This window comes from Toxorhynchites rutilus, chromosome 3 (genome assembly GCF_029784135.1).
Source record: "Toxorhynchites rutilus septentrionalis strain SRP chromosome 3, ASM2978413v1, whole genome shotgun sequence".
NCBI lineage: Eukaryota > Metazoa > Arthropoda > Insecta > Diptera > Culicidae > Toxorhynchites > Toxorhynchites rutilus.
The window spans coordinates 86,762,798-86,786,702 of NC_073746.1; the positions used below are offsets into that span (position 1 = coordinate 86,762,798).

The 23,905-nt window shown below is 38.1% G+C and overlaps 1 protein-coding gene and 2 long non-coding RNA genes across 4 annotated transcripts; 1 reads left to right on the forward strand and 2 right to left on the reverse strand.

Annotated features, from left to right (window-relative positions):
- Positions 1 to 12,405: 12,405 nt before the first annotated feature.
- Positions 12,406 to 13,843, reverse strand: LOC129777953 (uncharacterized). 2 transcript variants are annotated; one of them, XR_008743331.1, is made up of 4 exons: positions 13,342 to 13,843; positions 13,251 to 13,287; positions 12,857 to 13,170; positions 12,406 to 12,800 (listed from the first exon to the last, which is right to left on the reverse strand). It is a non-coding gene; the product is annotated as an uncharacterized LOC129777953 (long non-coding RNA). The 2 variants fall into 2 exon arrangements; XR_008743330.1 differs by lacking the exons at positions 13,251 to 13,287; positions 13,342 to 13,843 and having other exon boundaries at positions 12,857 to 13,242.
- Positions 13,844 to 14,144: 301 nt separating this feature from the next.
- Positions 14,145 to 15,354, forward strand: LOC129774705 (uncharacterized). Its single transcript, XR_008742757.1, has 3 exons — positions 14,145 to 14,417; positions 14,472 to 14,903; positions 14,960 to 15,354. It is a non-coding gene; the product is annotated as an uncharacterized LOC129774705 (long non-coding RNA).
- A 3,576-nt stretch (positions 15,355 to 18,930) lies between these two features.
- Positions 18,931 to 22,048, reverse strand: LOC129774700 (2-oxoglutarate and iron-dependent oxygenase JMJD4 homolog). Its single transcript, XM_055778573.1, has 2 exons — positions 21,605 to 22,048; positions 18,931 to 21,154 (listed from the first exon to the last, which is right to left on the reverse strand). The coding sequence occupies exons 1-2, from the start codon at positions 21,888 to 21,890 to the stop codon at positions 20,688 to 20,690; spliced, it is 753 nt and encodes a 250-aa protein (XP_055634548.1). The 5' UTR covers positions 21,891 to 22,048; the 3' UTR covers positions 18,931 to 20,687.
- Positions 22,049 to 23,905: the final 1,857 nt, after the last annotated feature.

Sequence of the window (23,905 nt, forward strand, 5' to 3'; positions counted from 1 at the left end):
TCAATGTTGTTTGAAGAGAGAAACTCTAATAGACATTAGCATCGATTGTTTATGTCAGAACTTTCCCTCACAGTGTGATGAGCGTTAGCATCACAGCCGATTATGAAATTTTTGTTGATTTCTCTGCAGTAAATAAGCCGACGCAATTATTCTGTCGGATCTTCCCTTGGTGGTTGGTATCTCAACTCTGATCGCGACGATGTCCCGTTTAATGAACTCTGTTATAGGAAAGCATTTAATATTTGCATTTACTAAGACAGCAGTTCTTGGAGAGTCATGCTTGTCATCGTCGAATAACTAACATGAACTTGTTTGAATCTCATGTATTCTTCCTTTGTGTACCATAAATCCATAGCGTGCTTGATAAACGTCCTGAACAGCACACTCGACGCTGCTTTAGCGTGATGAAGGTTTATCTGCACAACCTTAGTATTCTGCATTAGTTTTTAGTTTTGACATTTGGGAGAGTTTCTAATCCTATTGCGGTAGCCGCTGATTCGAACCGCTTGGCCTAGGAACTGCCAGATTGTCCAGCTTCGCGGATTTGAAAGATTCACCGTGTAGAATCTTCTCTTTACCTAAATCTATGATGAGGTCCATGAATTTGCAACCACTTGTTCCAGATGACTTCAGATTTTAAGGTTTTTGGAGTTTAGAGCTTCCGGGTTGCCGGAACCCGAAAAGTTTTGATTGTTGGAATTATTCATAAAGGGCCCACGAGTTCAGGGATAAAGAAAGTACGCTGCATCAGAGACCCGCTTAATGCAGTAAGGGCACAAAGTAATGTGGAGGGCGCCCTAGTACTCCGCAGGCTCCATAAGTGGAAAGGTATTACAATAACCCCCCCCCCAACCATTCATCCCTCGGCACGGATCGCGTCACACCTTAGCTTAGGGGTTTATCCATTACTTTCTTTGCGTAAATTAACAAAAATAAAAATTAATTTCTTTTCTCCGCCTGCGAATAACGGATCTCTATAGTAGCATGTCTGAAAAAGAACCTGAAACTATTGAGAATCAGAGCAGAGGCCCCCTAAGGTGGATGGTTGTAATAGCTGTTATCCATTGTTATTATGCAAACAAAGAAATGGAACCTCATCACATCACTCACCAGCTGGTCCAAATCTGAAATCCAAATCGCATTTGCTCGCAAAGAACAAATGGCTTCCGTTTTTCTCGATATCAAAGGGGCATTTGATTCAGTTTCCATGGAAATTCTCTCAGAGAAGCTTCATAATCGTGGACTTTCACCAATTCTTAACAATTTCCTGTACAATTTACTGTCAGAAAAGCACATAATTTTCTCTCATGGCAGCTCGAAATCTTCTCGTTACAGTTTTATGGGCCTACCACAAGGCTCCTGCCTAAGCCCCCTCTTGTACAGTTTTTACGTCAATGATATGGATGATTGTCTAACTAGAGACTGCACGCTGAGACAACTTGCAGACGATGGAGTTATTTCCATCACGGGTACTAATCCCGTCGTTCTGCAAAAGTCGTTGCAAGATACCCTGAACAATCTGTTCACGTGGGCCCTCAAGCTGGGTATCGAATTCTCTACGGAGAAAACTGAAATGGTCGTTTTTTTCTAGGAAGCACGAACCCGCCCAATTCCAGCTTCACCTATCCGGCAAAACGATCCAACACTCTATGTTTTTCAAATACCTGGGTGTATATTTTGATTCTAAGTGTACCTGGGGGAGACACATTGCGTATTTGAAACAGAAATGCCAGCAAAGAATCAATTTTCTCCAAACAATTACCGGAACATGGTGGGGTGCCCATCCAGGAGACCTCATTCAGTTGTACAAAACAACGATATTATCAGTGTTAGAATATGGCAGTTTTTGCTTCCGATCAGCTGCCAGGATTCATATTCTCAAGCTGGAGAGAATACAATATCGTTGCTTGCGTATAGCCATGGGGTGTTTGCATTCGACACATACGATGAGTCTCGAAGTTTTGGCAGGAGTACCCCCGCTTACTCTTCGGTTCACAGAATTATCCTACAAATTTCTCATCCGTTGCAAGATCATGAATCCATTGGTAATTGATAACTTCGAAAATCTACTCCAACTGACTCCTCAGTCAAGTTTTATGTCTTTATACCATGAGTACCTTACCCACGACGTGCACCCTTCACCAGGCATCTCGAACCAAGTTTGCTTCCCATACTTTTGCAATTCCTCTGTCATTTTTGATCTGTCCATGCGACAAAAAATCCATGGAATCCCAGATCATCTACGCTCCGATTATATTCCGCCGATATTTTCGGCAGAATATGGGAAAGTTAGATCTGTTAAAATGTTCTTTACTGACGGTTCATACATAAACGGGTCCACTGGCTTCGGCATCTTCAATGAAAATTCCAGTGCCTCTTTCAAACTCAAAGATCCTTGTTCCGTGTATGTCGCTGAACTGGGTGCGATATATTACGCATTAGGGATTATTGAAACATTGCCCATCGACCACTATTTTATTTTTTCAGACAGTCTCAGCTCAATAGAGGCAATCCGCTCAATGAAAGTTGATAAACGCTCATCTTATTTCCTAACAAGAATAAGACAACTATTGAGTGTTTTGGTCGAAAAATTATTCAAGATTACCTTAGCATGGGTTCCCTCTCATTGCTCGATTCCGGGGAATGAGAAGGCGGACTCGCTAGCTAAGGTGGGCGCTTTAGAAGGCACACTTTTTGAAAGGCAAATTGCTTATAATGAATTTTTCCACATTCCTCGTCAGTATACGCTCGTAAGTTGGCAGCGCATGTGGAGTGGTGATGAGTTCGGTCGTTGGTTACACACGATTATCCCTAAGGTCTCGACGAGTGCATGGTTCAAGGGATTGAATGTAGGTCGTGATTTCATTCGCGTGATATCTCGGCTTATGTCCAATCACTACAACCTAAACGCGCATCTCTATCGCATTGGGCTCGCAGCAAACAATCTTTGTGATTGTGGCGATGGCTACCACGACATCGAGCATGTTGTCTGGTCGTGTATCCGGTTCCATGCTGCTCGCTCTCAGCTCTCTAGAGCACTGAGAGCACAAGGCAGACAATCGGATATCCCCGTCCGGGATATCTTAGGTAGCCGGGATCCTGATCTTCTGCTTCATCTATACCTGTTCCTCAGAAACGCCGATGTCAACGTTTAATGATGTTTCCTTCGTTGTATCCCCGTTTCATATCCCTCCTGTCCGATCGATAAACTTTTACTTAGTCGCGGCAATACATACACACACTCTTTACAGATGCACGGGCCGAAGGTTGTGCAGTCCACTGATTATTCAACAAGAGTCAAAGGTTGTACCGCTCATGACAACTCTACACGAGCTGATGATTGCGCCGGCTAGTGACCATTCTATCCTGGATTCCTCGAGTCGAGAAAGACGTACCACGCTAGATATGGGGTACAGACAAGGGGGGCGTTGCTGATTAATGGTCAGCTGCATCCCAATATTAAGTATCCCGTGTCGGGCACACGTACAGAGCATCGAAGACTGCGACATACCAATTATGAGAACACTTGTAATACTAACCTCGAGTCAACCGCGAGTAATCGGTTACATATTACTAACATAGTCTAAGCAAACATTGTCAAAATATTGAACTCCCGGCCCCGTTAGGCTGACGCCATATGAGCCTTAATAAAATATATATTTTGGATAAAAATAAAAAAAACATCACTCACCACAGTGAATCCTGATTCTTACCCTTCCCCCACTAACAACTATCCCTTCCTTGATAATCGCAAAGGAATCACAGTGTGATTATCACATTATAGAGGCGATCCTTCTGGCTGTGAATATCATACTCGCTTTCCTTTCCTACCCCTGGTAACTGCAAGGACGTGGACGGCGTCGTTATTGACTACTTAAAGTTCGATTCACTAAAACTTGTACAATCTGAATGATTTGCTACTTCCAAGCGTCATTCGGTGTGTTCGTTGTGCAATTTCGCTGGTTCTGGTCAATCATAAAGAGCAACTACGAAGTGTACAGTCTACCCAAGCAAAAAAAAAGCAAAGCAAAACAAGCAGTGATTGGTATTTATTGGAAGTAAGTGATATAATTGGATGAAAAAGGTGCAGGAAATATTTTTTCGCTACAATTAAATGAAGTGAAAAAAAAACATTTTTTCTTCAACTTTATTTAGTTTTATTTGTCATTTAATCCACCCTCCTCAGCGCGAGTATAGGAAGGTGAATAAAAACATTGCGCTGGGTGTATTTATATCCATGGTGTTGATCCGCATCAGAGTGTTTCTAGCCTACTTGTGACATTAAGCTTTTTTCTAATGGTTTCATTTCTTTCCCTATTTTCTCCGGGAATTGCAAGGAATGTAGTAGAAAGGTAGTAGTTCGATGTGATGAATGAGTGAGGCACAAATATTCCGCCGTTTCATGCCTCACACTGTCACGACAACGACGTTTATTTTTGACCTATTCTGTATTTCGATCGCTTCGAATTATCTCGAACGAGTTGATAAAGGGCCCTATTATAGAAATCGAATCGAGGATTCGATACAATCACTATCACTATCACACCGAGTAAAATCTGGAATTATAGAAATCGAGGAAAACTGCTCGATTCGTTAGCAAGCTCGAATGTCAGCGGTTGTGATGAAATATTTTGAAACAAGTTCGAAATGTTTCACGAAGCACTATAGAAAGGATGCCAAATTTTTTTTTGAGGCATCTGCTATGAAAATGTATTTCCAAAAGTGTTAATATGGTTATGTTTTGGAGTAAATTGATTTTCCCTCAAAGAATAAAGCTTAAAAGGCGTAAAGCACGCATGCATGTGTAATAGAAACGACAGCGTGGAACAATTTGCTTTACAAAAAATATAATTATCAGAAAATGAACTTATTCATGTATTTTCATGACTGCAATCTATGGAATTCCGAAAAGAGTCACGCACGAATTTCACTTTTTTTTAGCAAAACAATTTTTGTTATTCATGTAATGCAACATGTAATTCTCTTTTAGCGTCGATTTCTTGTTGTAGCGGCATCAATAGCTTTATTGTATTGGGACCACCACCTCTTGCTCTAAATTCTCGCTTGTTGTGTGTTAGTGTTTTCTTTACGTTTCCCCTCATGTCAATCCAAACCTGTAATTTAAATAAAATCATTATTGTTTTGCAGGATAGCTTTAGCATATGGTATAGAAAGTTTGGAATCTTCTATAGGAGCATTGCAACCACTGCGACCATTAGTTTGATCTATTGTAGTGAAAGTGGTGTAGTTTGGCATAGTATAGCAATAAAAAAGAAAATTGCTGCCAAAAATAACGTACTAATGTATGCTAGTAGGGGTAAGCAATTTTTAGGTAGGAAATTCGGTTGAAAGAAATTCAAAGAGTATGATAAAATTTACTTATGAAACCTATGTGTATCGTAAAAGAAATACTTACTTTCTACCATTCTGAAACTAGATGCATTGGTGGTCTCAGTGATTAAGCTCCTCTCTGAATTCCTCTAACTTAGACCGGGATTATATTAGGGATTATATTATATACAACGAGCAATGTCTACATTCGCTTTCATTGGATCAACGAGCCGTTCCAACTGGTGGTGATTTGGTTTTATTTTCTTCTGCCACTCATTTTCAGCCACTGAAATATGCGCTGGAAGTAAATTCTGCATTGTAAATTATAACATGATTAATATAAATAATGCTGGACTGAACACTTACCTTGTATACACTATTCTGGCAGCACAGTTAAATAAATGCTGATCAAAACAAACGAACATGTGTTGCAAATTGCATATATTGAAGCGTTTCTGAAATGTTTCCCAAAGGAAAATATCAGGGACGCAAACCAAAACAAAATAATTCGCTGAAGATATGCAACAAGCGAACCAAACAACTCGAAAAGTTCTGACACTTGCATCGATAGCTATCACTTGCTCGGTGCTATCGAATTGCTCGATTTCTATAATAGTAAAATAGAGCTAACGAGCAAAATTCTTATCGCCTCGATTTCTATAATAGGGCCCAAAATTTCATTCTGTATTCCGTTCGAGTAGTAGCATTTCGTTCGATCTCTTTCTCTTCGAACATTAAATGGACAAAACGTTCAAAATAAAGAACATTAAATTATAACTCGAACGAAATGGAAATCCGCCGGAATATAGAATAGGACTGTGTGTCTCAAAATCAATTTGACCAGATAAACATATGCCGTCCGACTCGGCTCGGTCGAACTTAACTAAAGGATCGACTCCTTTATTTCAAACTAATCGGGCAATCGGTAGAACACAGGTTTGCTTGCGAGAGGCCGCCGCTTTTGACGGCGAGTAGCTTACTTTTAAGAAAACGGTCTACGTCATCCATATAAATGGATGAACTTCATAATACGTTATAAAACTGCATTCTTTCACTTTTCATTATTTTGAAAAGGATTTTTATTTATTGTATTTAATTACTAGCTAACCCGGCAAACTTCGTCCCGCCCATTTACTTGATTAATTCTCGAGTAATGCAGAAATTTGTGTTTTATTTGTATGGCAGCCACCCCTAAGAGAGGGGGGAGGGGTATCTAACCACCATAGAAACATTCATTGCACCCTAATGTTTCCATATGCCTAATTTGGTTTAATTTGCTTGATTAATTCTCGGGTAATGCAAAAATTTGTGTTTCATTTGTACGGCAGCCCCCTCTAAGAGAGGGGGAAGGAGTATCTTAACACCATAGAAACATTTATTGCATCCTAAAACCTCCACATGCCAAATTTGGTTTCATTTGCTTGATTAATTCTCGAGTAATGCAGAAATTTGTGTTTCATTTGTATGGCAGCCCCCCCTTTGAGTGGAGGAAGGACTGTCTAACCATCATAGAAACATTTATTGCACCCTAAAACTTTCACATGCCAACTTTGGTTTCGTTTGCTTGGTTAATTTCCGAGTAATGCAGAAATTTGTGTTTCATTTGTATGGCAGCCCCCCCTTAGAGAGGGGGGAGGGGTCTCAAAATATCACGAAAACCTTCCCTGGCCCCAAAAACCCCTACATACCAATTATCATGTCGATCGGTTCAGTAGTTTCCGAGTCTATAAGAATCAGACAGAAAGACAGACATCACTCCATTTTTATATATATAGATGTATTAATTATGTATTGTATTTAATTATTGTATGGTCAATGATCAAAGGATTTATATATTTATTTATCAAGCAAAAAAAGTTGATTAGCAAGCAAAAAAAGGAGTTCTCTCGGTTACCTTCTCAGGTTTCCCACTGTAAAATCTCCGCCAGCGCGATTTCGATGAAAAGTACATACGATAAATACTAGAATATATTAACTCTTGGTGGTCGTTTTCTGCCCTCAGCCACCATAGTAAGGAATCATACTAAATACTTTATTCAACGATGTAATAGTTTACATTTTTTCTAAACAAATTGTAATGCCTAGTGAACTTTTTCACGAATGTATAAGAAGTTCCTATGAATAATAGGTAACGGTACTCAGTATGAGGAAATATTATTAGCGTGGAAATATAAGAGAATCCCTTCCAAGAGAAATTAATTCCGACCGAAAAGGGTTAATATAATAAATTACATAAAATGTATCAATTTTACAGGTTTTCCTTCTCAGGTTACTTACGTTACAGGATGACTACCTTGATAGCGTCGACAGTGTAGATGAGGCGGTACGGAGAGCGTCGGAATTAAATTGATTCATGCTCGTGGCGGATTCCATTTGAGAGGATGGATATCAAACTCTGGTGAATTTCTCTCGCGAATGGTAGAACAGAAAAATCACATGGAGAAAAATCTCACATTCGGACAGGTGGATTCAACAGAGCGCGTACTAGGCATGTATTGGCGCCCAGAAGAGGATGTATTTACCTTTGTGACGTGTATGCCATCACTGATGAATCACCCTACGAAACGACAAGTGCTCCGTACGGCCTTGAAGATATTTGATCCTCTTGGACTTCTATCATTTATAAAAAAAATAAAAAAATAAAAATGAAGTGTAAAGCCTTAAATTGTGAGCGAAGGACGGATACTCATCCTGAGTATAAATTTTATCGGTTCCCTCAAGGCAAAAATATTCGGAAAGAATGGATTCGATTTTGCGTGAACAGTGAATTAGAAGTTCCATTCTTTGAAATCAAATCAAGCACAAGAATATGTAGCGTAAGTATTAAAAACTAATTCTAAAACATATCCTAATACTAGTATATATACAGGCTCATTTTGTTGATGGGAAATACAATGAAAATGGAGTTACGAAAATTCCGACCTTAGCTGCATCCGCGAATGAGGAATGGGAAGAGATACAAAGTATTGAGAACAATTATGATTTGGTTGACGTATATGAAGGAGATAAACAACTACAGGAAGAAATATTTCGTTTGAAACATCAAATTTCCAAGCTGAAAAGGTAGTGTGTCAAAAAATATGTTATTTTCTAATATTTTATATTGATGTAACCGTTAATAGAATTGTAAAACAATGGAAGAAAAAATGCGGATATCTGACCTCGAGAATTCGTGGAAAACAACCCTTGAAGAAGCTTTTCAGAGAAGATCAAATTAAGCTATTAACAGGAGAGGTTAAAAAAGTGAAACGTTGGTCCAATGAAACGATTACGGAAAATTTACAAATTCGGTTTGCATGTCAAGGTGGATACGACAAGCTTATTCAAAAAGGTTTCCCGTTCCCATCCACGAGGACTCTACTACGCCAAATTGAAGGAGTTCGTTTCAGTCCTGGTATGTAATTATAATCATATGTCTCATCGCATGTTAATATATGAAATGATATTTTGTAGGTATTCTTGAAGATATATTCGAGCTGCTACAACATAAAGTCTCCACAATGTCGGTTGAAGAAAAGGACTGCGGATTGGTTCTAGACGAAATGAGCATAGACGAGGCAAATGAGTTTTGCCAAAATACGAAGCAGTTTGTTGGAACAACAACGCTTCCTATGTCCCAAACTTTAGCCTGTAAAGCTTTGGTATTCATGCTAGTTGGAATCGCAGCGCGCTGGAAACAGGTGGTTGCTTTCGAGTACACCGGCAACTCTATACAAAAAGAGTTTTTGAAGAATGCTGTATTGTCTGCAGTTTCAAGAGCAGAGGGAATCAGTTTGCGTGTCCATTTTATAACAACAGATTCCGGGTCCGAAAACCAGCGCATGTGGAAGGATTTGGGGATCGATATTCGTCGCAAAAATGAGACATTAAATGCTGCGATACCTCATCCAAACGCTGAGAACAGAATGCTAGAGATCATACCCGATCCCGTACACGTATTTAAAAATACAGTACATAGCTGGTTGAACAATGTCTACCTGAAAGTTCCGGATTGGTATGTTCGTGAAAAAAAGCTAACATCCAATATTGTTCATCGAGACCATTTAACCACAATCGTGAACTCCGAAATAAACAACACGTTGCGGCTTTGTCACAGACTCGCCTCGGATGTGTGCTTTGACAACAGAACATCTTCAATAGATAAAATGAAAGTATGCAACGCAACAAAATATTGCAACAGGACGGTGGCTGCAGCATTGAAGTTTCATGCGGAAATACGAGAATTACCGGAGCTTCTTACTACCGCATGCTTCATAGAAGACTTTGCTCGATGGTTCGAGCTTATCAATAATAGGGCAGAAGAAAAAGTATTTTGTTTGAATGATCCTATGAAATATGACGAGGATATCGCTCATCTGAAGACCATGGTGCGGTTAATGTATGATCTCCAAGTAGGACACGGACATTGGAAACCATGGCAAACAAGTGTAATCGTTTGCACAAATGCAATTGTGAGGTTGACAGATCGGCTTTTGCATGAAGGACACCCACAAATATTTACATCGCGGTTCGTCCAAGATTGTCTGGAGAGTCTTTTCTCATTGATTCGTGCAAAGCAACGACGCCCAACTCCATTGCAATTCAGCAATAACTTGAAAATTGTGACTCTTTCGCAATACATGACCGTAGTACCGAATGCTTCGTATACAGCCGATACATAACAACATCTTATTGGATTGATAGATTTGCTATCAAAGCGGCGTGAAGAATGTTCAGCCCAGAAATTGATGGACAATGAAGCAGCATCGACATCATATCGAATTTCAGCTTCATCTAATTCTAGTGATAATGTGGATGATATGAATATTGAATTCGACTATGAGTACACCGTCGATGAAGCGAAAACTTTTCTCGACAGAACAGAACAAAATTCGTTGTTCTATATAGCTGGTTTCATCATCAAAAAATTTTTCAGCGGGAAAGAACATGTCAGCAGTGTAACAAGAGATTGGTAGTCAGCAAAACACAACCTGGATTGTATCAACCGTCTCTTTTTTCATATTTGCGAGCTACAGCTTCTAACTCTCCCATCTGCATAGTGAATGATGAGACTTTTAATTTCTTCTTAGCAATGGAAATTCTATTCCGAAATATGAAATCGCATTTGGAACCTAACGAAGCTGATTTGCCGAAGAAAATGGCAGGAGAAATGTATGTTTTGCCATCCACTTTATTCCATTGTGAAAAAACAAGGAATGACATTATAAAAAAATTTATATCTTTTCGTTTAAAAAGCGGAGAAAACAAAAAAACAAGGAAACGAAAATTTGATAGCAGGAGCATGGCATGGTAGAAATAAAATATATTAGTATCAGAAACCAAATAGATTATTATTAAACTAAACTTATGTCCATTTCCATTTTAGTGTTGTCCGAAAACTCATTTTTTCCACTTTTTCCCAAAAATGACTTTTTCAAAAAATCATAACTTTTGAACCTCTGAACCGATTCAGATGATCAATAAATCTAATTGAAGCCAATGAGGTAGATTTTTAATAGAAAAAATATTGAAAAAAGTATTGAACTTGGAAAGAGGGTTCTAGAGAGGTGTTTTTTTCGTTTTAGAGTCATTATTTTGTAAATTTAACATGTTTTAAGTCTTCGTTCAATATTCTTATGTGACTAGACTAGACCTATGCGACTAGAATCCTATCTTTCCGGTAAGTGTGATATTTTTTCAAAAAAGATTGGCTTATTGGCTTCAATTTAATATGTCGATCATCTCAATCAGTTCAGTAGTTCAAATGTAATAAATTTTTGCAAAAAATTATTTTTGGATAAGAGTGGAAAAATGATTTTACGGACGACCGGTTAACTTTGAAAAGTCACTCAAAAACACAAAAAAGCCTATCTGATATCGAGATATGTTATGTAATAAATCCTCAGCTTTCAAGAAAAAACATAAAATATAAAAACATAAAAACAAAAAACATAAAAATAACAAAAAACAACTACAATCAATAGTTACGAAAACAAAATTCGATTTCTTGGCAAGCCTAATATTTTTCCAAAAAAGATTAATTGGCTTCAATTTGATATATCGATCATCTAAATCGGTTCAGTGATTCAAAAGTTATGAAATTTTAAAAAAGGCACTTTTAGGAAAAAGTTGAAAAAAATGATTTTTCGGACCACCCTAAAATAAGAAAAGGTCACCCTAACGAAAAAATAAAAAATACGGGTCTAATATTTTGCAATAAAGAAAGAAACTACCACTTTTCATGGAAATCTGAGGAGCACTATATCGGTTTGACATGAAATGGATGTATATATATATATATATATATATATATATATATATATATATATATATATATATATATATATATATATATATATATATATATATATATATAAATTTTTCAATTCAATCAAAATATAGTAACAAAATAATTAGGTAAAACGTGTATACAATTCCTTCACATTTCCTCTAAACTAAGTATCGTAATATCAATTAAATTCATTTTTTAGACCCCCTATTGTCTGATCTTATCTTAGATTCGATACGATTAATCGCCCCAAATAATCGATTAATCGATTAATCGTCACACTGAGCGAAATAATTAGTTAGACTAATGTTCCTCATTTGCTAGAAAGCCATCTGGAATCAAAAAAGTGTTCATTCCGCCTGAATATCAATTATTATCCTTTACGCTCCCCTAAACTCGTTAACGAAGCTTAATTCGCATTGACGCCATTGAGCTTTGTTTACGATCCCAGAGGAGCGTCAAAGATAATGATTGAATTTCAGTATAAAACTGCAGCGGCCATACGATTTTTTTTCTCTGGGTTTGGATCGATTAATCGACGTAAACTATTCGTTCGCTTCGATTATTGCCCACCCACAATCCGTTTTGCCTGCCAAGATCGGGTCGATAAAATGTCAACAATCGACCTCAAATGCTGCCACCTTGCAATCGATTTATCGACCTTTCATATGCATTCATCGAACAACTTGACGCCACTTTTTTGCCAACATATGCAAGGCGTCGACCTGCATGTAACGCTGCTTCCAACACTGATCGTCTCTTGTTTGTATTGGTTTGTTATGAAACATGAAAAGGAAAAACATTGATCGATTTTAATCATTTTATTCAAAAAAACACAAAATGCATATAAAATATAAACAAGATATATAATGCAATCGGTGCATTCGGGTTGTCTGGATTGACGATTCGAATCCAGCTCCTTTTTCTCCTTGACACACATATGTGGCTGAGGAGGTTTCTTCAATGTGCGTGAAGCACGGGATCTCCGATGGGGAAAATTGCTCGAAATACTATCGATGGCCAGGTCCTGCTGCTGTTACTGATGATGCTGTTCCCCGGAATAGCACCCTGGACTTAAAGGATACTGCTGCGGGAAAGCTGATGCTGTTGGCTGGCGTGACAGAAGTGGAAATAAGCAATGTGGTGATGAGGGAAATCATCTTTCTCACTCGCCGATTGATTGAGTCGGATGTATTCATAGCTGAAACAAAATAAAATGATTAGTAAGTGAAAAGCAGAAATGAATTCCCTACTCACCAGTTGTATGATCCGGATAAAAATGCGAACTATTAAAATATCATGCGATTACGTTCGCTTACCTCGCCTATTTTCATTCTACTATACAACGGAATCAGTGCATTCGGGTTCCTCCGGGTGGTAATTCAGCTGAGCAAGTTGATAAATACCTCCTTGTCGTTGAGTTTTCGTGTCTGAAGAGGATTTTGAATGTGCGCGAAGCACGGAACCTCTAATGGGGAAAGTTCTTCGCAATACCATACCATGGTCAAATTCTGCTGCTGCTGCTGTTGATGCTGTCCCCCGGCATTGCCAACAGGGGTTATAGGTTACTGCTGCAGGAAAACGGATGTTGTTGGCTGCTGTGATAGAAGTGGAAATCCGCACTGATGGGAGAAATCATCTTTCTCACTACCGATTGATGGAAGCAAACGAGTCGAATGTATTCATAGCTGATAAGATAAAATAATTAATAATTAAAAAGCCGAAATATATTTCATACTCACCAGTTGTATGATCCATTTGTTTTTGTTTGAGATGACAGTTTAGCGGAGTGGAAAAAAGAACCACCAGTGATGCCATTTGGTTTGTTTAATTATTCAGTATTTTCGACTAACGAACTATCCGCGTTGACGATATTGGGTAATAGGCATGACAGTATGGATTTGCAGAAGGAATCAATACACTTTTAAAATGAAAATTATGAATGAACATGATTTTTCCTTAATCAAATTAGTACTCTATGTAAGTGAAAATCACCATTGCCTGCAAGTGGTGAAAAAACGTCATAAAAAATATGTTTTGAGATAATTTTATATTATAATGACAAGTTTTTTTGAGAATATCTGAACGTCTATAGAAAATAATTCAAATTAGGGTCATGACAACGTACTTTAAGTAGAAAAAATTATGCCAAGAAAAAAATTTCATACAAATTTTAGCAAATATAAACTGATTCGGGCCGACTAATATGATAGAGAATAGTTTGCCTCATACAAACTAATGCCGTATCCAGATGTCGATACCTAATCGTCGTCATCGTGAATAGGTAACAGCGTTACGGTCGTTGTTAGGTCGATGTTTTTTTCGTCGATTTGATTGTGCCCATTCTCTATCATATTAGTCGGCCCGAATCAGTTTATATTTGCTAAAATTTGTATGAAATTTTTTTCTTGGCATAATTTTTTCTACTTAAAGTACGTTGTCATGACCCTAATTTGAATTATTTTCTATAGACGTTCAGATATTCTCAAAAAAACTTGTCATTATAATATAAAATTATCTCAAAACATATTTTTTATGACGTTTTTTCACCACTTGCAGGCAATGGTGATTTTCACTTACATAGAGTACTAATTTGATTAAGGAAAAATCATGTTCATTCATAATTTTCATTTTAAAAGTGTATTGATTCCTTCTGCAAATCCATACTGTCATGCCTATTACCCAATATCGTCAACGCGGATAGTTCGTTAGTCGAAAATACTGAATAATTAAACAAACCAAATGGCATCACTGGTGGTTCTTTTTTCCACTCCGCTAAACTGTCATCTCAAACAAAAACAAATGGATCATACAACTGGTGAGTATGAAATATATTTCGGCTTTTTAATTATTAATTATTTTATCTTATCAGCTATGAATACATTCGACTCGTTTGCTTCCATCAATCGGTAAGTGAGAAAGATGATTTCTCCCATCAGTGCGGATTTCCACTTCTATCACAGCAGCCAACAACATCCGTTTTCCTGCAGCAGTAACCTATAACCCCTGTTGGCAATGCCGGGGGACAGCATCAACAGCAGCAGCAGCAGAATTTGACCATGGTATGGTATTGCGAAGAACTTTCCCCATTAGAGGTTCCGTGCTTCGCGCACATTCAAAATCCTCTTCAGACACGAAAACTCAACGACAAGGAGGTATTTATCAACTTGCTCAGCTGAATTACCACCCGGAGGAACCCGAATGCACTGATTCCGTTGTATAGTAGAATGAAAATAGGCGAGGTAAGCGAACGTAATCGCATGATATTTTAATAGTTCGCATTTTTATCCGGATCATACAACTGGTGAGTAGGGAATTCATTTCTGCTTTTCACTTACTAATCATTTTATTTTGTTTCAGCTATGAATACATCCGACTCAATCAATCGGCGAGTGAGAAAGATGATTTCCCTCATCACCACATTGCTTATTTCCACTTCTGTCACGCCAGCCAACAGCATCAGCTTTCCCGCAGCAGTATCCTTTAAGTCCAGGGTGCTATTCCGGGGAACAGCATCATCAGTAACAGCAGCAGGACCTGGCCATCGATAGTATTTCGAGCAATTTTCCCCATCGGAGATCCCGTGCTTCACGCACATTGAAGAAACCTCCTCAGCCACATATGTGTGTCAAGGAGAAAAAGGAGCTGGATTCGAATCGTCAATCCAGACAACCCGAATGCACCGATTGCATTATATATCTTGTTTATATTTTATATGCATTTTGTGTTTTTTTGAATAAAATGATTAAAATCGATCAATGTTTTTCCTTTTCATGTTTCATAACAAACCAATACAAACAAGAGACGATCAGTGTTGGAAGCAGCGTTACATGCAGGTCGACGCCTTGCATATGTTGGCAAAAAAGTGGCGTCAAGTTGTTCGATGAATGCATATGAAAGGTCGATAAATCGATTGCAAGGTGGCAGCATTTGAGGTCGATTGTTGACATTTTATCGACCCGATCTTGGCAGGCAAAACGGATTGTGGGTGGTTGCGCAGTATTCGTTCGATTAATAATCGATTTCTGTAGGAAGTATTCGATTAATCGATTAATCGAACGATTATCGGGAATCACTACGCCAGGCGATAATCGAATCTCACTCGTTACAGATCACCCAGACTATTTTTTGGTGTGATTCGAGAACTGTCCTGGCTTGGTTCTATGCATCAGATCCGAAATCAGACACGAAAGAAGAGCTTCGGCACTGTTTCATACATAAAACAGATGAAATTTGTGAAGAAGTTGATTGGGCGAGGTTTTCCAACTGGAAGCGACTCTGGCGTACCGTTGCATTTATGCGCAGATTTCTGACTATACTACGGGCTAGAGATGTGCCATCCGCTCATGAACTGTTCCGAAGAATCGACTCTTTGAAGTGAGTTGACGCGGAACAGCTCGCAAAAAAAATCAAACAGCTCTTCAGCTCACTTTGATGATGATGAAGGAGAGAAAAGAGCTGTAGAATTGAAGAGAGTGTGTGAGCTGTAAGATTCAAATGAACTGACCGTCTCTCGCTCTTCGTGTTAAGACATCAGTTTAGTTTCATTTGTCCCTCGTCTTTTCAACTGTTATATTCGCGTTGACGGCATTGAGCTTTGTTTACCAGTTTAGGGGGCGCCAAAAATAATAATTGGCTCTCAGGCAGAATGAACACGTTTTTAAAATTCAAATTATTAATGAAAATTAACTTCTGTGTATCAAATGAGTATTCTATTTCAATGAAAAACACTTTGTTTGCAGGCGGTGCAAAAATCTCATAAGATTTTTTTTTTTTTGAAGAAAACTTTCTATTGTAATGTAAAGCCTCAGTAAAAATGTCGGAAATGTTGTACTCGCCGAGTCTGTTGTAAATAATAGTCTGGAATACGTGTTTCAAGTAATTAATAATATGGTGTGAAAAATTTCATTTGAATTTTAACATTTTCAAACTGGCTTCGTGGCTATCGAGTTTGGGACCCAAATTGAAAGTCGGCTCTGACAACTGAGCTGAAGAGCTGTTCATAAAGAACAGCTCATTTAGATGAGCTGATATGATCAGAGCTGTTCATCATGATGAGCTGATTTGCACACCTCTACTACGGGCACGAGTTTACAATTCAGCGGCTCCAAGTGGGACTTTTACACAAGATGATTTCAAGGCAGCTGAGGTTTCTATTTGGCAGTATGTACAACGAGAGACGTATCAGTGTGAGTTGATGATACTCAATGACGCCAGCAGAAAACTGAAATCGCATAGCAAACTATACAAACTTTCACCTTTCATTGATGAAAACGGCATTATACGATCTGAAAGTCGACTTCTTGCCGCAACATACCTATCATTTGATACTGTTTGTCCTGTAATTATACCGAAGAACCACCAGGTAACCTGGCTGCTTGTGAATTGGTACCACAAAAAGTATTTGCATGCTAACGTTGAAACTGTTGTGAACGAAATAAGGCAACGTTTTCACATCTCAAACCTTCGTACATTGGTTCGAAAAATAGCGCGGCAGTGTCCACAATGTAAAGTAAAAAAAGCTCAACCAATACCACCACGTATGGCACCCCTTATTCCTTCTAGATTAAAAGCACATTTTCGTGTGTTTTCTTATGTGGGTGTCGATTATTGTGCGATTCACATAGAACGTTACGGAAAAGAACGTCCACGTTCCGTCACCGTCTCCACCAATTCACACATGCAGTCTACGCTCGCAGCAGCACAGTCACGTCAAATGTCAAACAAATCTTGCGTAACTTTTGAAAAGGTCCAATGTAACATTTTCGTCAACTCGAGAAAAACGAAGTTGAAGACCCGAACATTAATCTGCGAATTGTATTGAAAAGTATCGATCTCTATCGCTACTTTCATCACTAGCAGTCAAGAATAACTCTGTAAAACCAATCGTAACTGTTGTTCAGTGATTCGAGCTTAAATTTGAAGCCTAGGAACGAAAAATGTTACATTGGACGTTTTGACTGCCGCGTTTGCACATTGGACATATTACGTTGCACGATGCGAATCTGAAACTAACTACTAAACAGCAATCCGATTATCAGCATTTCGTTCTAAAGACAGATTATTGTTGTTATCACTCGTTGAATTGCACTGAAATCGCTAACAACGCCCGTAGGAAACAAAACTCAAAACCACCGAAGTACGACTTCGTGTTGTTTTGACTGCTTTGTTACTTCGGACGTTCCGAGCGTCGGAGGAAAGTGACGTCCGAAGTAACAACCGAGTGCTTAAAATCCGAATCTGCACAATGGATATTTTTTGTATCGGCGATAAAAAGATGAAGAAGATAGATACATGAACGATTGTTTTTGTAATGCATTCAATGATTGAAAACTAATAGCGTGCATCCATTAACCCGATTTGTTTACTTTTGTTACATAGGACCTTTTCAAAAGTTAAGCGAGATATGTTGGAATGAAAAATACAACCAAAATCAAAACAAAAGCCGAGACACAAGGCCCAGACAAAAACCCAACGAACCATCCTCCTCAGTCAATTAAGTGCGATTCACATACAACATGCACGTCACGTCCACGTCCCGTTACGCCACGTTACGTCAGTTATTTTAGCATGCAATTCTTATGGAAACATTCACATACACTGGCAGCTCAACGGCCCGTCAGCATACGTCCGACGAAAACGACCGGCAGGATTGGGTCATTGGGTTTTTGTCTGGGCTGTGTGTTTCGGCTTTTGTTTTGATTTTGGTTGCATTTTTTATGCCCCGACATATCTCCCAATTCCATAGTCTCAGTCAAAATCTTTCGCGACTAGCTGAGAAAAATAGTCTATGTATTATTATTGTTGAATAAGGGTCGGGACTATGGGGTTTAAGCATTCAAATAATATAATTCAATGATTTTCATTGAATTTTTCTATATAAGAACTAATTCTAGGCATGCTGATTCGAAAGAGGGCATTGCAATTTAAAACTGACGGTGCTGGTGCAAGCATTGACTGCATGTGTGAATTGGTCGAAACGTTGACGGAACGTAGACGTTCTTTTCCGTAACGTTCTATGTGAATCGCACATTATTCTTTTCTACAAATCCTGCTGGGTGCTTTCGTTGAACGTATGCTGACGGGTCGTTACGTTGCCTGTGTATGTGAATGTTTTCATAAGAATTGCATGGCAGAATAACTGACGTAACGTGACGTGACTGGACGTGAACGTGACGTGGATGTTGTATGTGAATCGCACTTATTTCGGATGGGTGAAATATGGGTTCTTACGTTGCGTGAAATTTATTTAAATATCTTTTGTGAAACAGCTATTAATTACATTGTACAATTATATTGTAAGTACCTACACGAAAAGAAAATGTGTTCTGCTTAGTCTTAATTGGTTTTCTTTTTTTCTCTAATTTTGTATTCGATATCGTTGGCAATCGAGATGAAAAATAGAAGGTGGGAAGATTCACGGGTTTTGGTTGTGTTGAACTTTGATTGCATTAGTAGCCAAGAAGATACGAAGTTCACATACCAGACATACCAGTCAGTTACTCAAATGGTACAAAATTGAATGTGTCAGCGAATAACGTTGAAAGAGGATATACAGAAGCTAATTACAGATTTCCAAATCATATTTTTCGCATTATGGAAAAAGCAGAACATATCTCGAACTAAAATGTTTATTTTTTTCTTTGATTTCAGGAATAGTATTCTTATGTGTTTGGACTCTAGAGTAACTTCATGGAAGTTTGACTTTTGTCAGAAATTGTAATTACTTTTTTCACAGTTAGGGTGCTGAAAACTTCAGTCGTCTGAAACGAAGACGCAAGCGAAAAACTTTTCGTTTCAATCTAAGTCACACGGAGTCAATTAAATTTATTTTTCAAGATTATTTTATATGAAAAATAATTGCAACCTTTTCTCCCATGCACTGTCAAATGTTTATCCGTAAAAGGAAAGAAAGATTGTGTGACTCTGACTTTGTTCGTTTACGTTTTTGGTCGACGTAACGAGAAGTAAAATTGAATTGAAATTAAGTTTAGAACACTTCAAAAATACTGTAATTTCAGTTTCTGTTAAAATGTCGGGCCGTTATAATTTTGAACGCTAGCATTGATTTAGGGAAAAAAAACTAGTTCGTTCATTTCATTTGCTTATTTTTACTTTTATTTACAACACTTTTCATATGTAGTGGACTACCATAAGAAAAGTAACATACATAGTTCGTTTATTTCATTTGCTTATTTTTACTTTATTTACAAAACTTTTCATATGTAGTGGACTATTATAAGAAAAGTAACATACATAAACAAGATCTGTGACGTCACAGATGTAAAAAATATTCCCACCTTTCATTTTCCATCTCGGTTGGCAATGCTGTCGCTTGACAGTTCATCTTACGCTTTCGAGGGGTCCTCGAATCCACAATTATCTTTATATAAAACTCATCAGAAATAAACATACAAATATTTCCTAATAATAAAATTTGCGTATCATTCGAATATATCCTTCTTTCGGGTAAGTGTCGCATTCAGGTAGATGTTACATTAGGGTAATTGTTACATTCGGATAACTGTCGCATTCGCGTAAATGCACCATTCGGGCAACAGTTACATTCGGGTGATTGTGGCATTCGAGTAAAGTGTCAGTTCGGGTCGATGTTACATTCGAGTAGCTGTCGCATTCGGGTATTTGTTACATTCGGGTAAATGTGACACAATCTTACCAGTTCACATAAGCACCAATTTCCTTAAGGTGATAATCGATTACGCTGACATAAAGGATGTACAGAAAGTTATAATCCACAGTTTGCTGTGCGAAGCAATCTGTTCATCATATATTATCTATGTTTGGAAAGAGACATGGAAGCGACAATAGAAAATAAACCTAATGAAACGAAGGTACTACTCTTTTCAACAATACAACAACAACGGCGCTCTTTTATCAGTGTTCGGGGAAATTCTAGCTTTATCAATTTCTGTCGATAGACAAACATTTGACGATGAATGTAAGTTTTTGGGTTCTGCTAGATTGCTGAACCCTCACGACTCTCAAAATAGTAGACATTTATTTTTTTCGGATATTTGTTCACATTAACCAATACGTTTTTCATATGAATATACTTTATAAATATTCGTTAAACTAGTAAATTATTGATTAATTCTATATAATTCTCTATTCTAATTAACAAATGTAATTTATCAAGTGCATCTCTGCTGTTCGTCATCAAACTCAAAACATTTCGAATCGCTTCTAGATCAAACCGAATGTGATTTCTTCCTAACGAGTACTTCTGAAACTGCAACAGTTTTCCGTTGTTTACATATGCACTGGCACGCTTGTCACAAACATAGCTCAGTACATCAAGAAAATCTTCAAAATTCATTCCATGTGATGCCTTCAACATCACTTGACAATGCTCGTCGAAATCTGGCATATCCTTACAATCTTCTATTTCTCTAACAACATTCTCAAAAGCCTCATTCAGACTCAACCAGATAGATGTGATGTTGCAACCGTTGAACCAGTTGTGGTTCACCGATATAGTATCCTCCTCATTCCGTACCTGATGGTACCATCCGCTAGGAACGAATATGGCTTCACCTGCCGATTGAAAAATTGTGTAATACAAGATCCTCGCTTCGTCTAGCAACTCTTCGGTTATTTCAAATGGCAAATTCCCCAGTGTATCCTTCAGCTTATTTTCTTCGCCAGGTGGTAAAAACAACCATTTTTTCACGCCAAATATATTTACTGACCAGCTGTAGGATGAAAAAACATCAGCGTGAAATGATGTCCACGTCCCCTTGGGACCCATATACACAAACATATAATCATCAGTTCCAGTGTCTATAAGGTATTCGTTCAACCAGTCAGATGCAAAAAATATTGGCGTTTCGTAAAACGGGTAGTCCGGAAGTAACTTTCGCAGATGCCAATCTTTGAGATAAAGTGAAGATGATTCTGCACCACTTCTGTCGGTGCTATTCCAGCAGTCCAAGAAGTCGTGGAATTTCATTTCAATTTTCTCATGCGAATTATAATACTGCTTACCACAATCCGCCACGGGAACAGTCACATTTTCAATACGTTGTTTTAGAAAGTTTATGTCTATTTCATCAGATCCACCGGTTCCAGGCGAAATCCAATGACGATAACATTCCCAATGGTCGGCGACTGAAGTTAGGATAACAGTGATGTTAGGCTTCATGAACCGGTGAAAAAAATCATCATAAGTCAACTCGGTTGCACAGATTCGTTCGATCCCCAAGGGAAACTGCGCGGCCTCACAAAGCGGTCGATATGGAGTTATTTCAATGTTTTCCTTCTGTGGCGCCATTATATGTATTTACGATGTGTTTATCACGTTTATCAACAAGACTGTAAACATGCTTATCAGGGGTGCCAAATGGTTTTACTCAGCCGGGTGCTATGATTGATGCCAAGACGGGTCTATGGTACTAGGTGAGGCCGTTTCGTCACTAAGTTGGTTAGGGGAGCGGTATATGAAAACAGTACGGAAGAAAGCAGAAGGGGAATTATTTCCTTGAAGCGTGAAAGAGACAGACTGATCAGGAGCGAGCTTCGGCACTAGCGTATTGTGTTTTGCTTACAAACAAAACACAGTAGACTTCCAAGATGGCTGAAGAGTGGTTTTAGCAAGTTGGCCCACCTTAGGATATACTTCTACGCGCCTTGATTGATGCTAGGATCGTTAGCAAAATCTCAAGCAGAACTGTCAGTGGGATACCCAATTCATATGAAAACACAAAGTACGTAGAATAGAAGGTAGTCTCCTCCCTGCTTTGTTCAAGTAGTGGTAGGCAAAGAAAAAAAGCAAAACATTGTGATAAACCATCGATTGAATTCATATAAATTCGAACATTCTTGAATTTTTTTAAATTGTAACAAAAGAACTGTCTCAAAATATGTTTCCAGGGGATGAAACAACAGTTTACTTAATCATTTTAAAATTAAAAACAGTGAAATTATCGCACCTGTATTATAAAAATAGCGCAAAAAACGATGAACAAATGTGTGGAGAGGTTATATCGAAGCAGTGTCGTTCCTGCAATTGATAATATGATGAAAGATGAACACTGCTGATTTTTTTGTCTTTCATTGAAGCGTCCATCATGAATCATCGCGACGCTTTCATTGGTCTCAGTTTGGAGTGTTCAGCCGTAGTGGGGCCACTTGAGGGACCAAACTGGCGTTTCTGGAAAACTAAAAAAACATTTCATCCATCCCGGGTCATCTTCCGAAGTGATTGCAAATAAATATTTTGCACTTTCGCAAGAAGTGAATGTATAAATTTGGAATTTCGTATGAAACCATTGGAACGGAACGTTTTGGAAGATCCAAGAAGCGAATGCATGGAACAGCTGAAAACATCTCCGATTAGTTTATCTCATCACAATTAATATAAAACACACTTACCCCCAGTACGAAGACGTCTTCTTTGCTGATTATAGGTTAAACAGTATCCCCAAAAGAATCCGGCGAAAAATGAAGCAAACAAACAAATATGTTTCGCGTATCGATCGAGCTTTTGTATTCGAAAAAGTTAGACTTTCTTCAAAATTTTTCTGCTCCGGCATCGCGGGACGTTGCACTTCGACACAGTGTTGGAAAAAATCATCTTCGCTAAGATCAAATGCATAGATTTTCGGGCTAGGTTGCATCAAAAACTTATATATTCCAAACGAAAATTAAAATGACAGATCCTGGCAACCATTGAATATGAGAGAATGAACTTTTGTCCTTCAATATGTTTTGATGTTTATTTTTTCCACCCAGTGTCATTTTCATCTTGATTATCGGAAACGTCAGAACTGAATTTCATTTCAGCCAACTGAATATCAGCTGTTGTTAACTTCTAACCTGAGGCTGCTGTGTGCGGTTGGGTTTTGCAGTTGCCGGATGCCGTAATAGGAAATACCTTATGAAATTCCCGATGTCGCAAATGACTTGACGGTAGCTAAATAAAACAACTCGTTCCATTCTGCATATGCCGTTGCTACCGTCTCGCCAAATAAAATTTATTTTGAACTTAAATTCACTGCCAGAACGAATATCGTTTCGGATGTGATGAATATCAATTTGTTGCTTTTGATATCCAAAGTATAAATAACAGCGAAGTTATGAACCCCACTCAATGTCGCATTCATTCATTATAGCAAATTTGTTCATGCAACAGCGATATGAACAAAATGAACTCGTTTGTTATAGTCATCAATATAATGAGGGCAGTGTGTTTCAAGCTGAAAAAAAGTCATATACACTGGAACAAAAGCATATTCGTTTCTCGTGAATATTTGTTGATATTCTAAGACACTGCTTCGACATATTGCT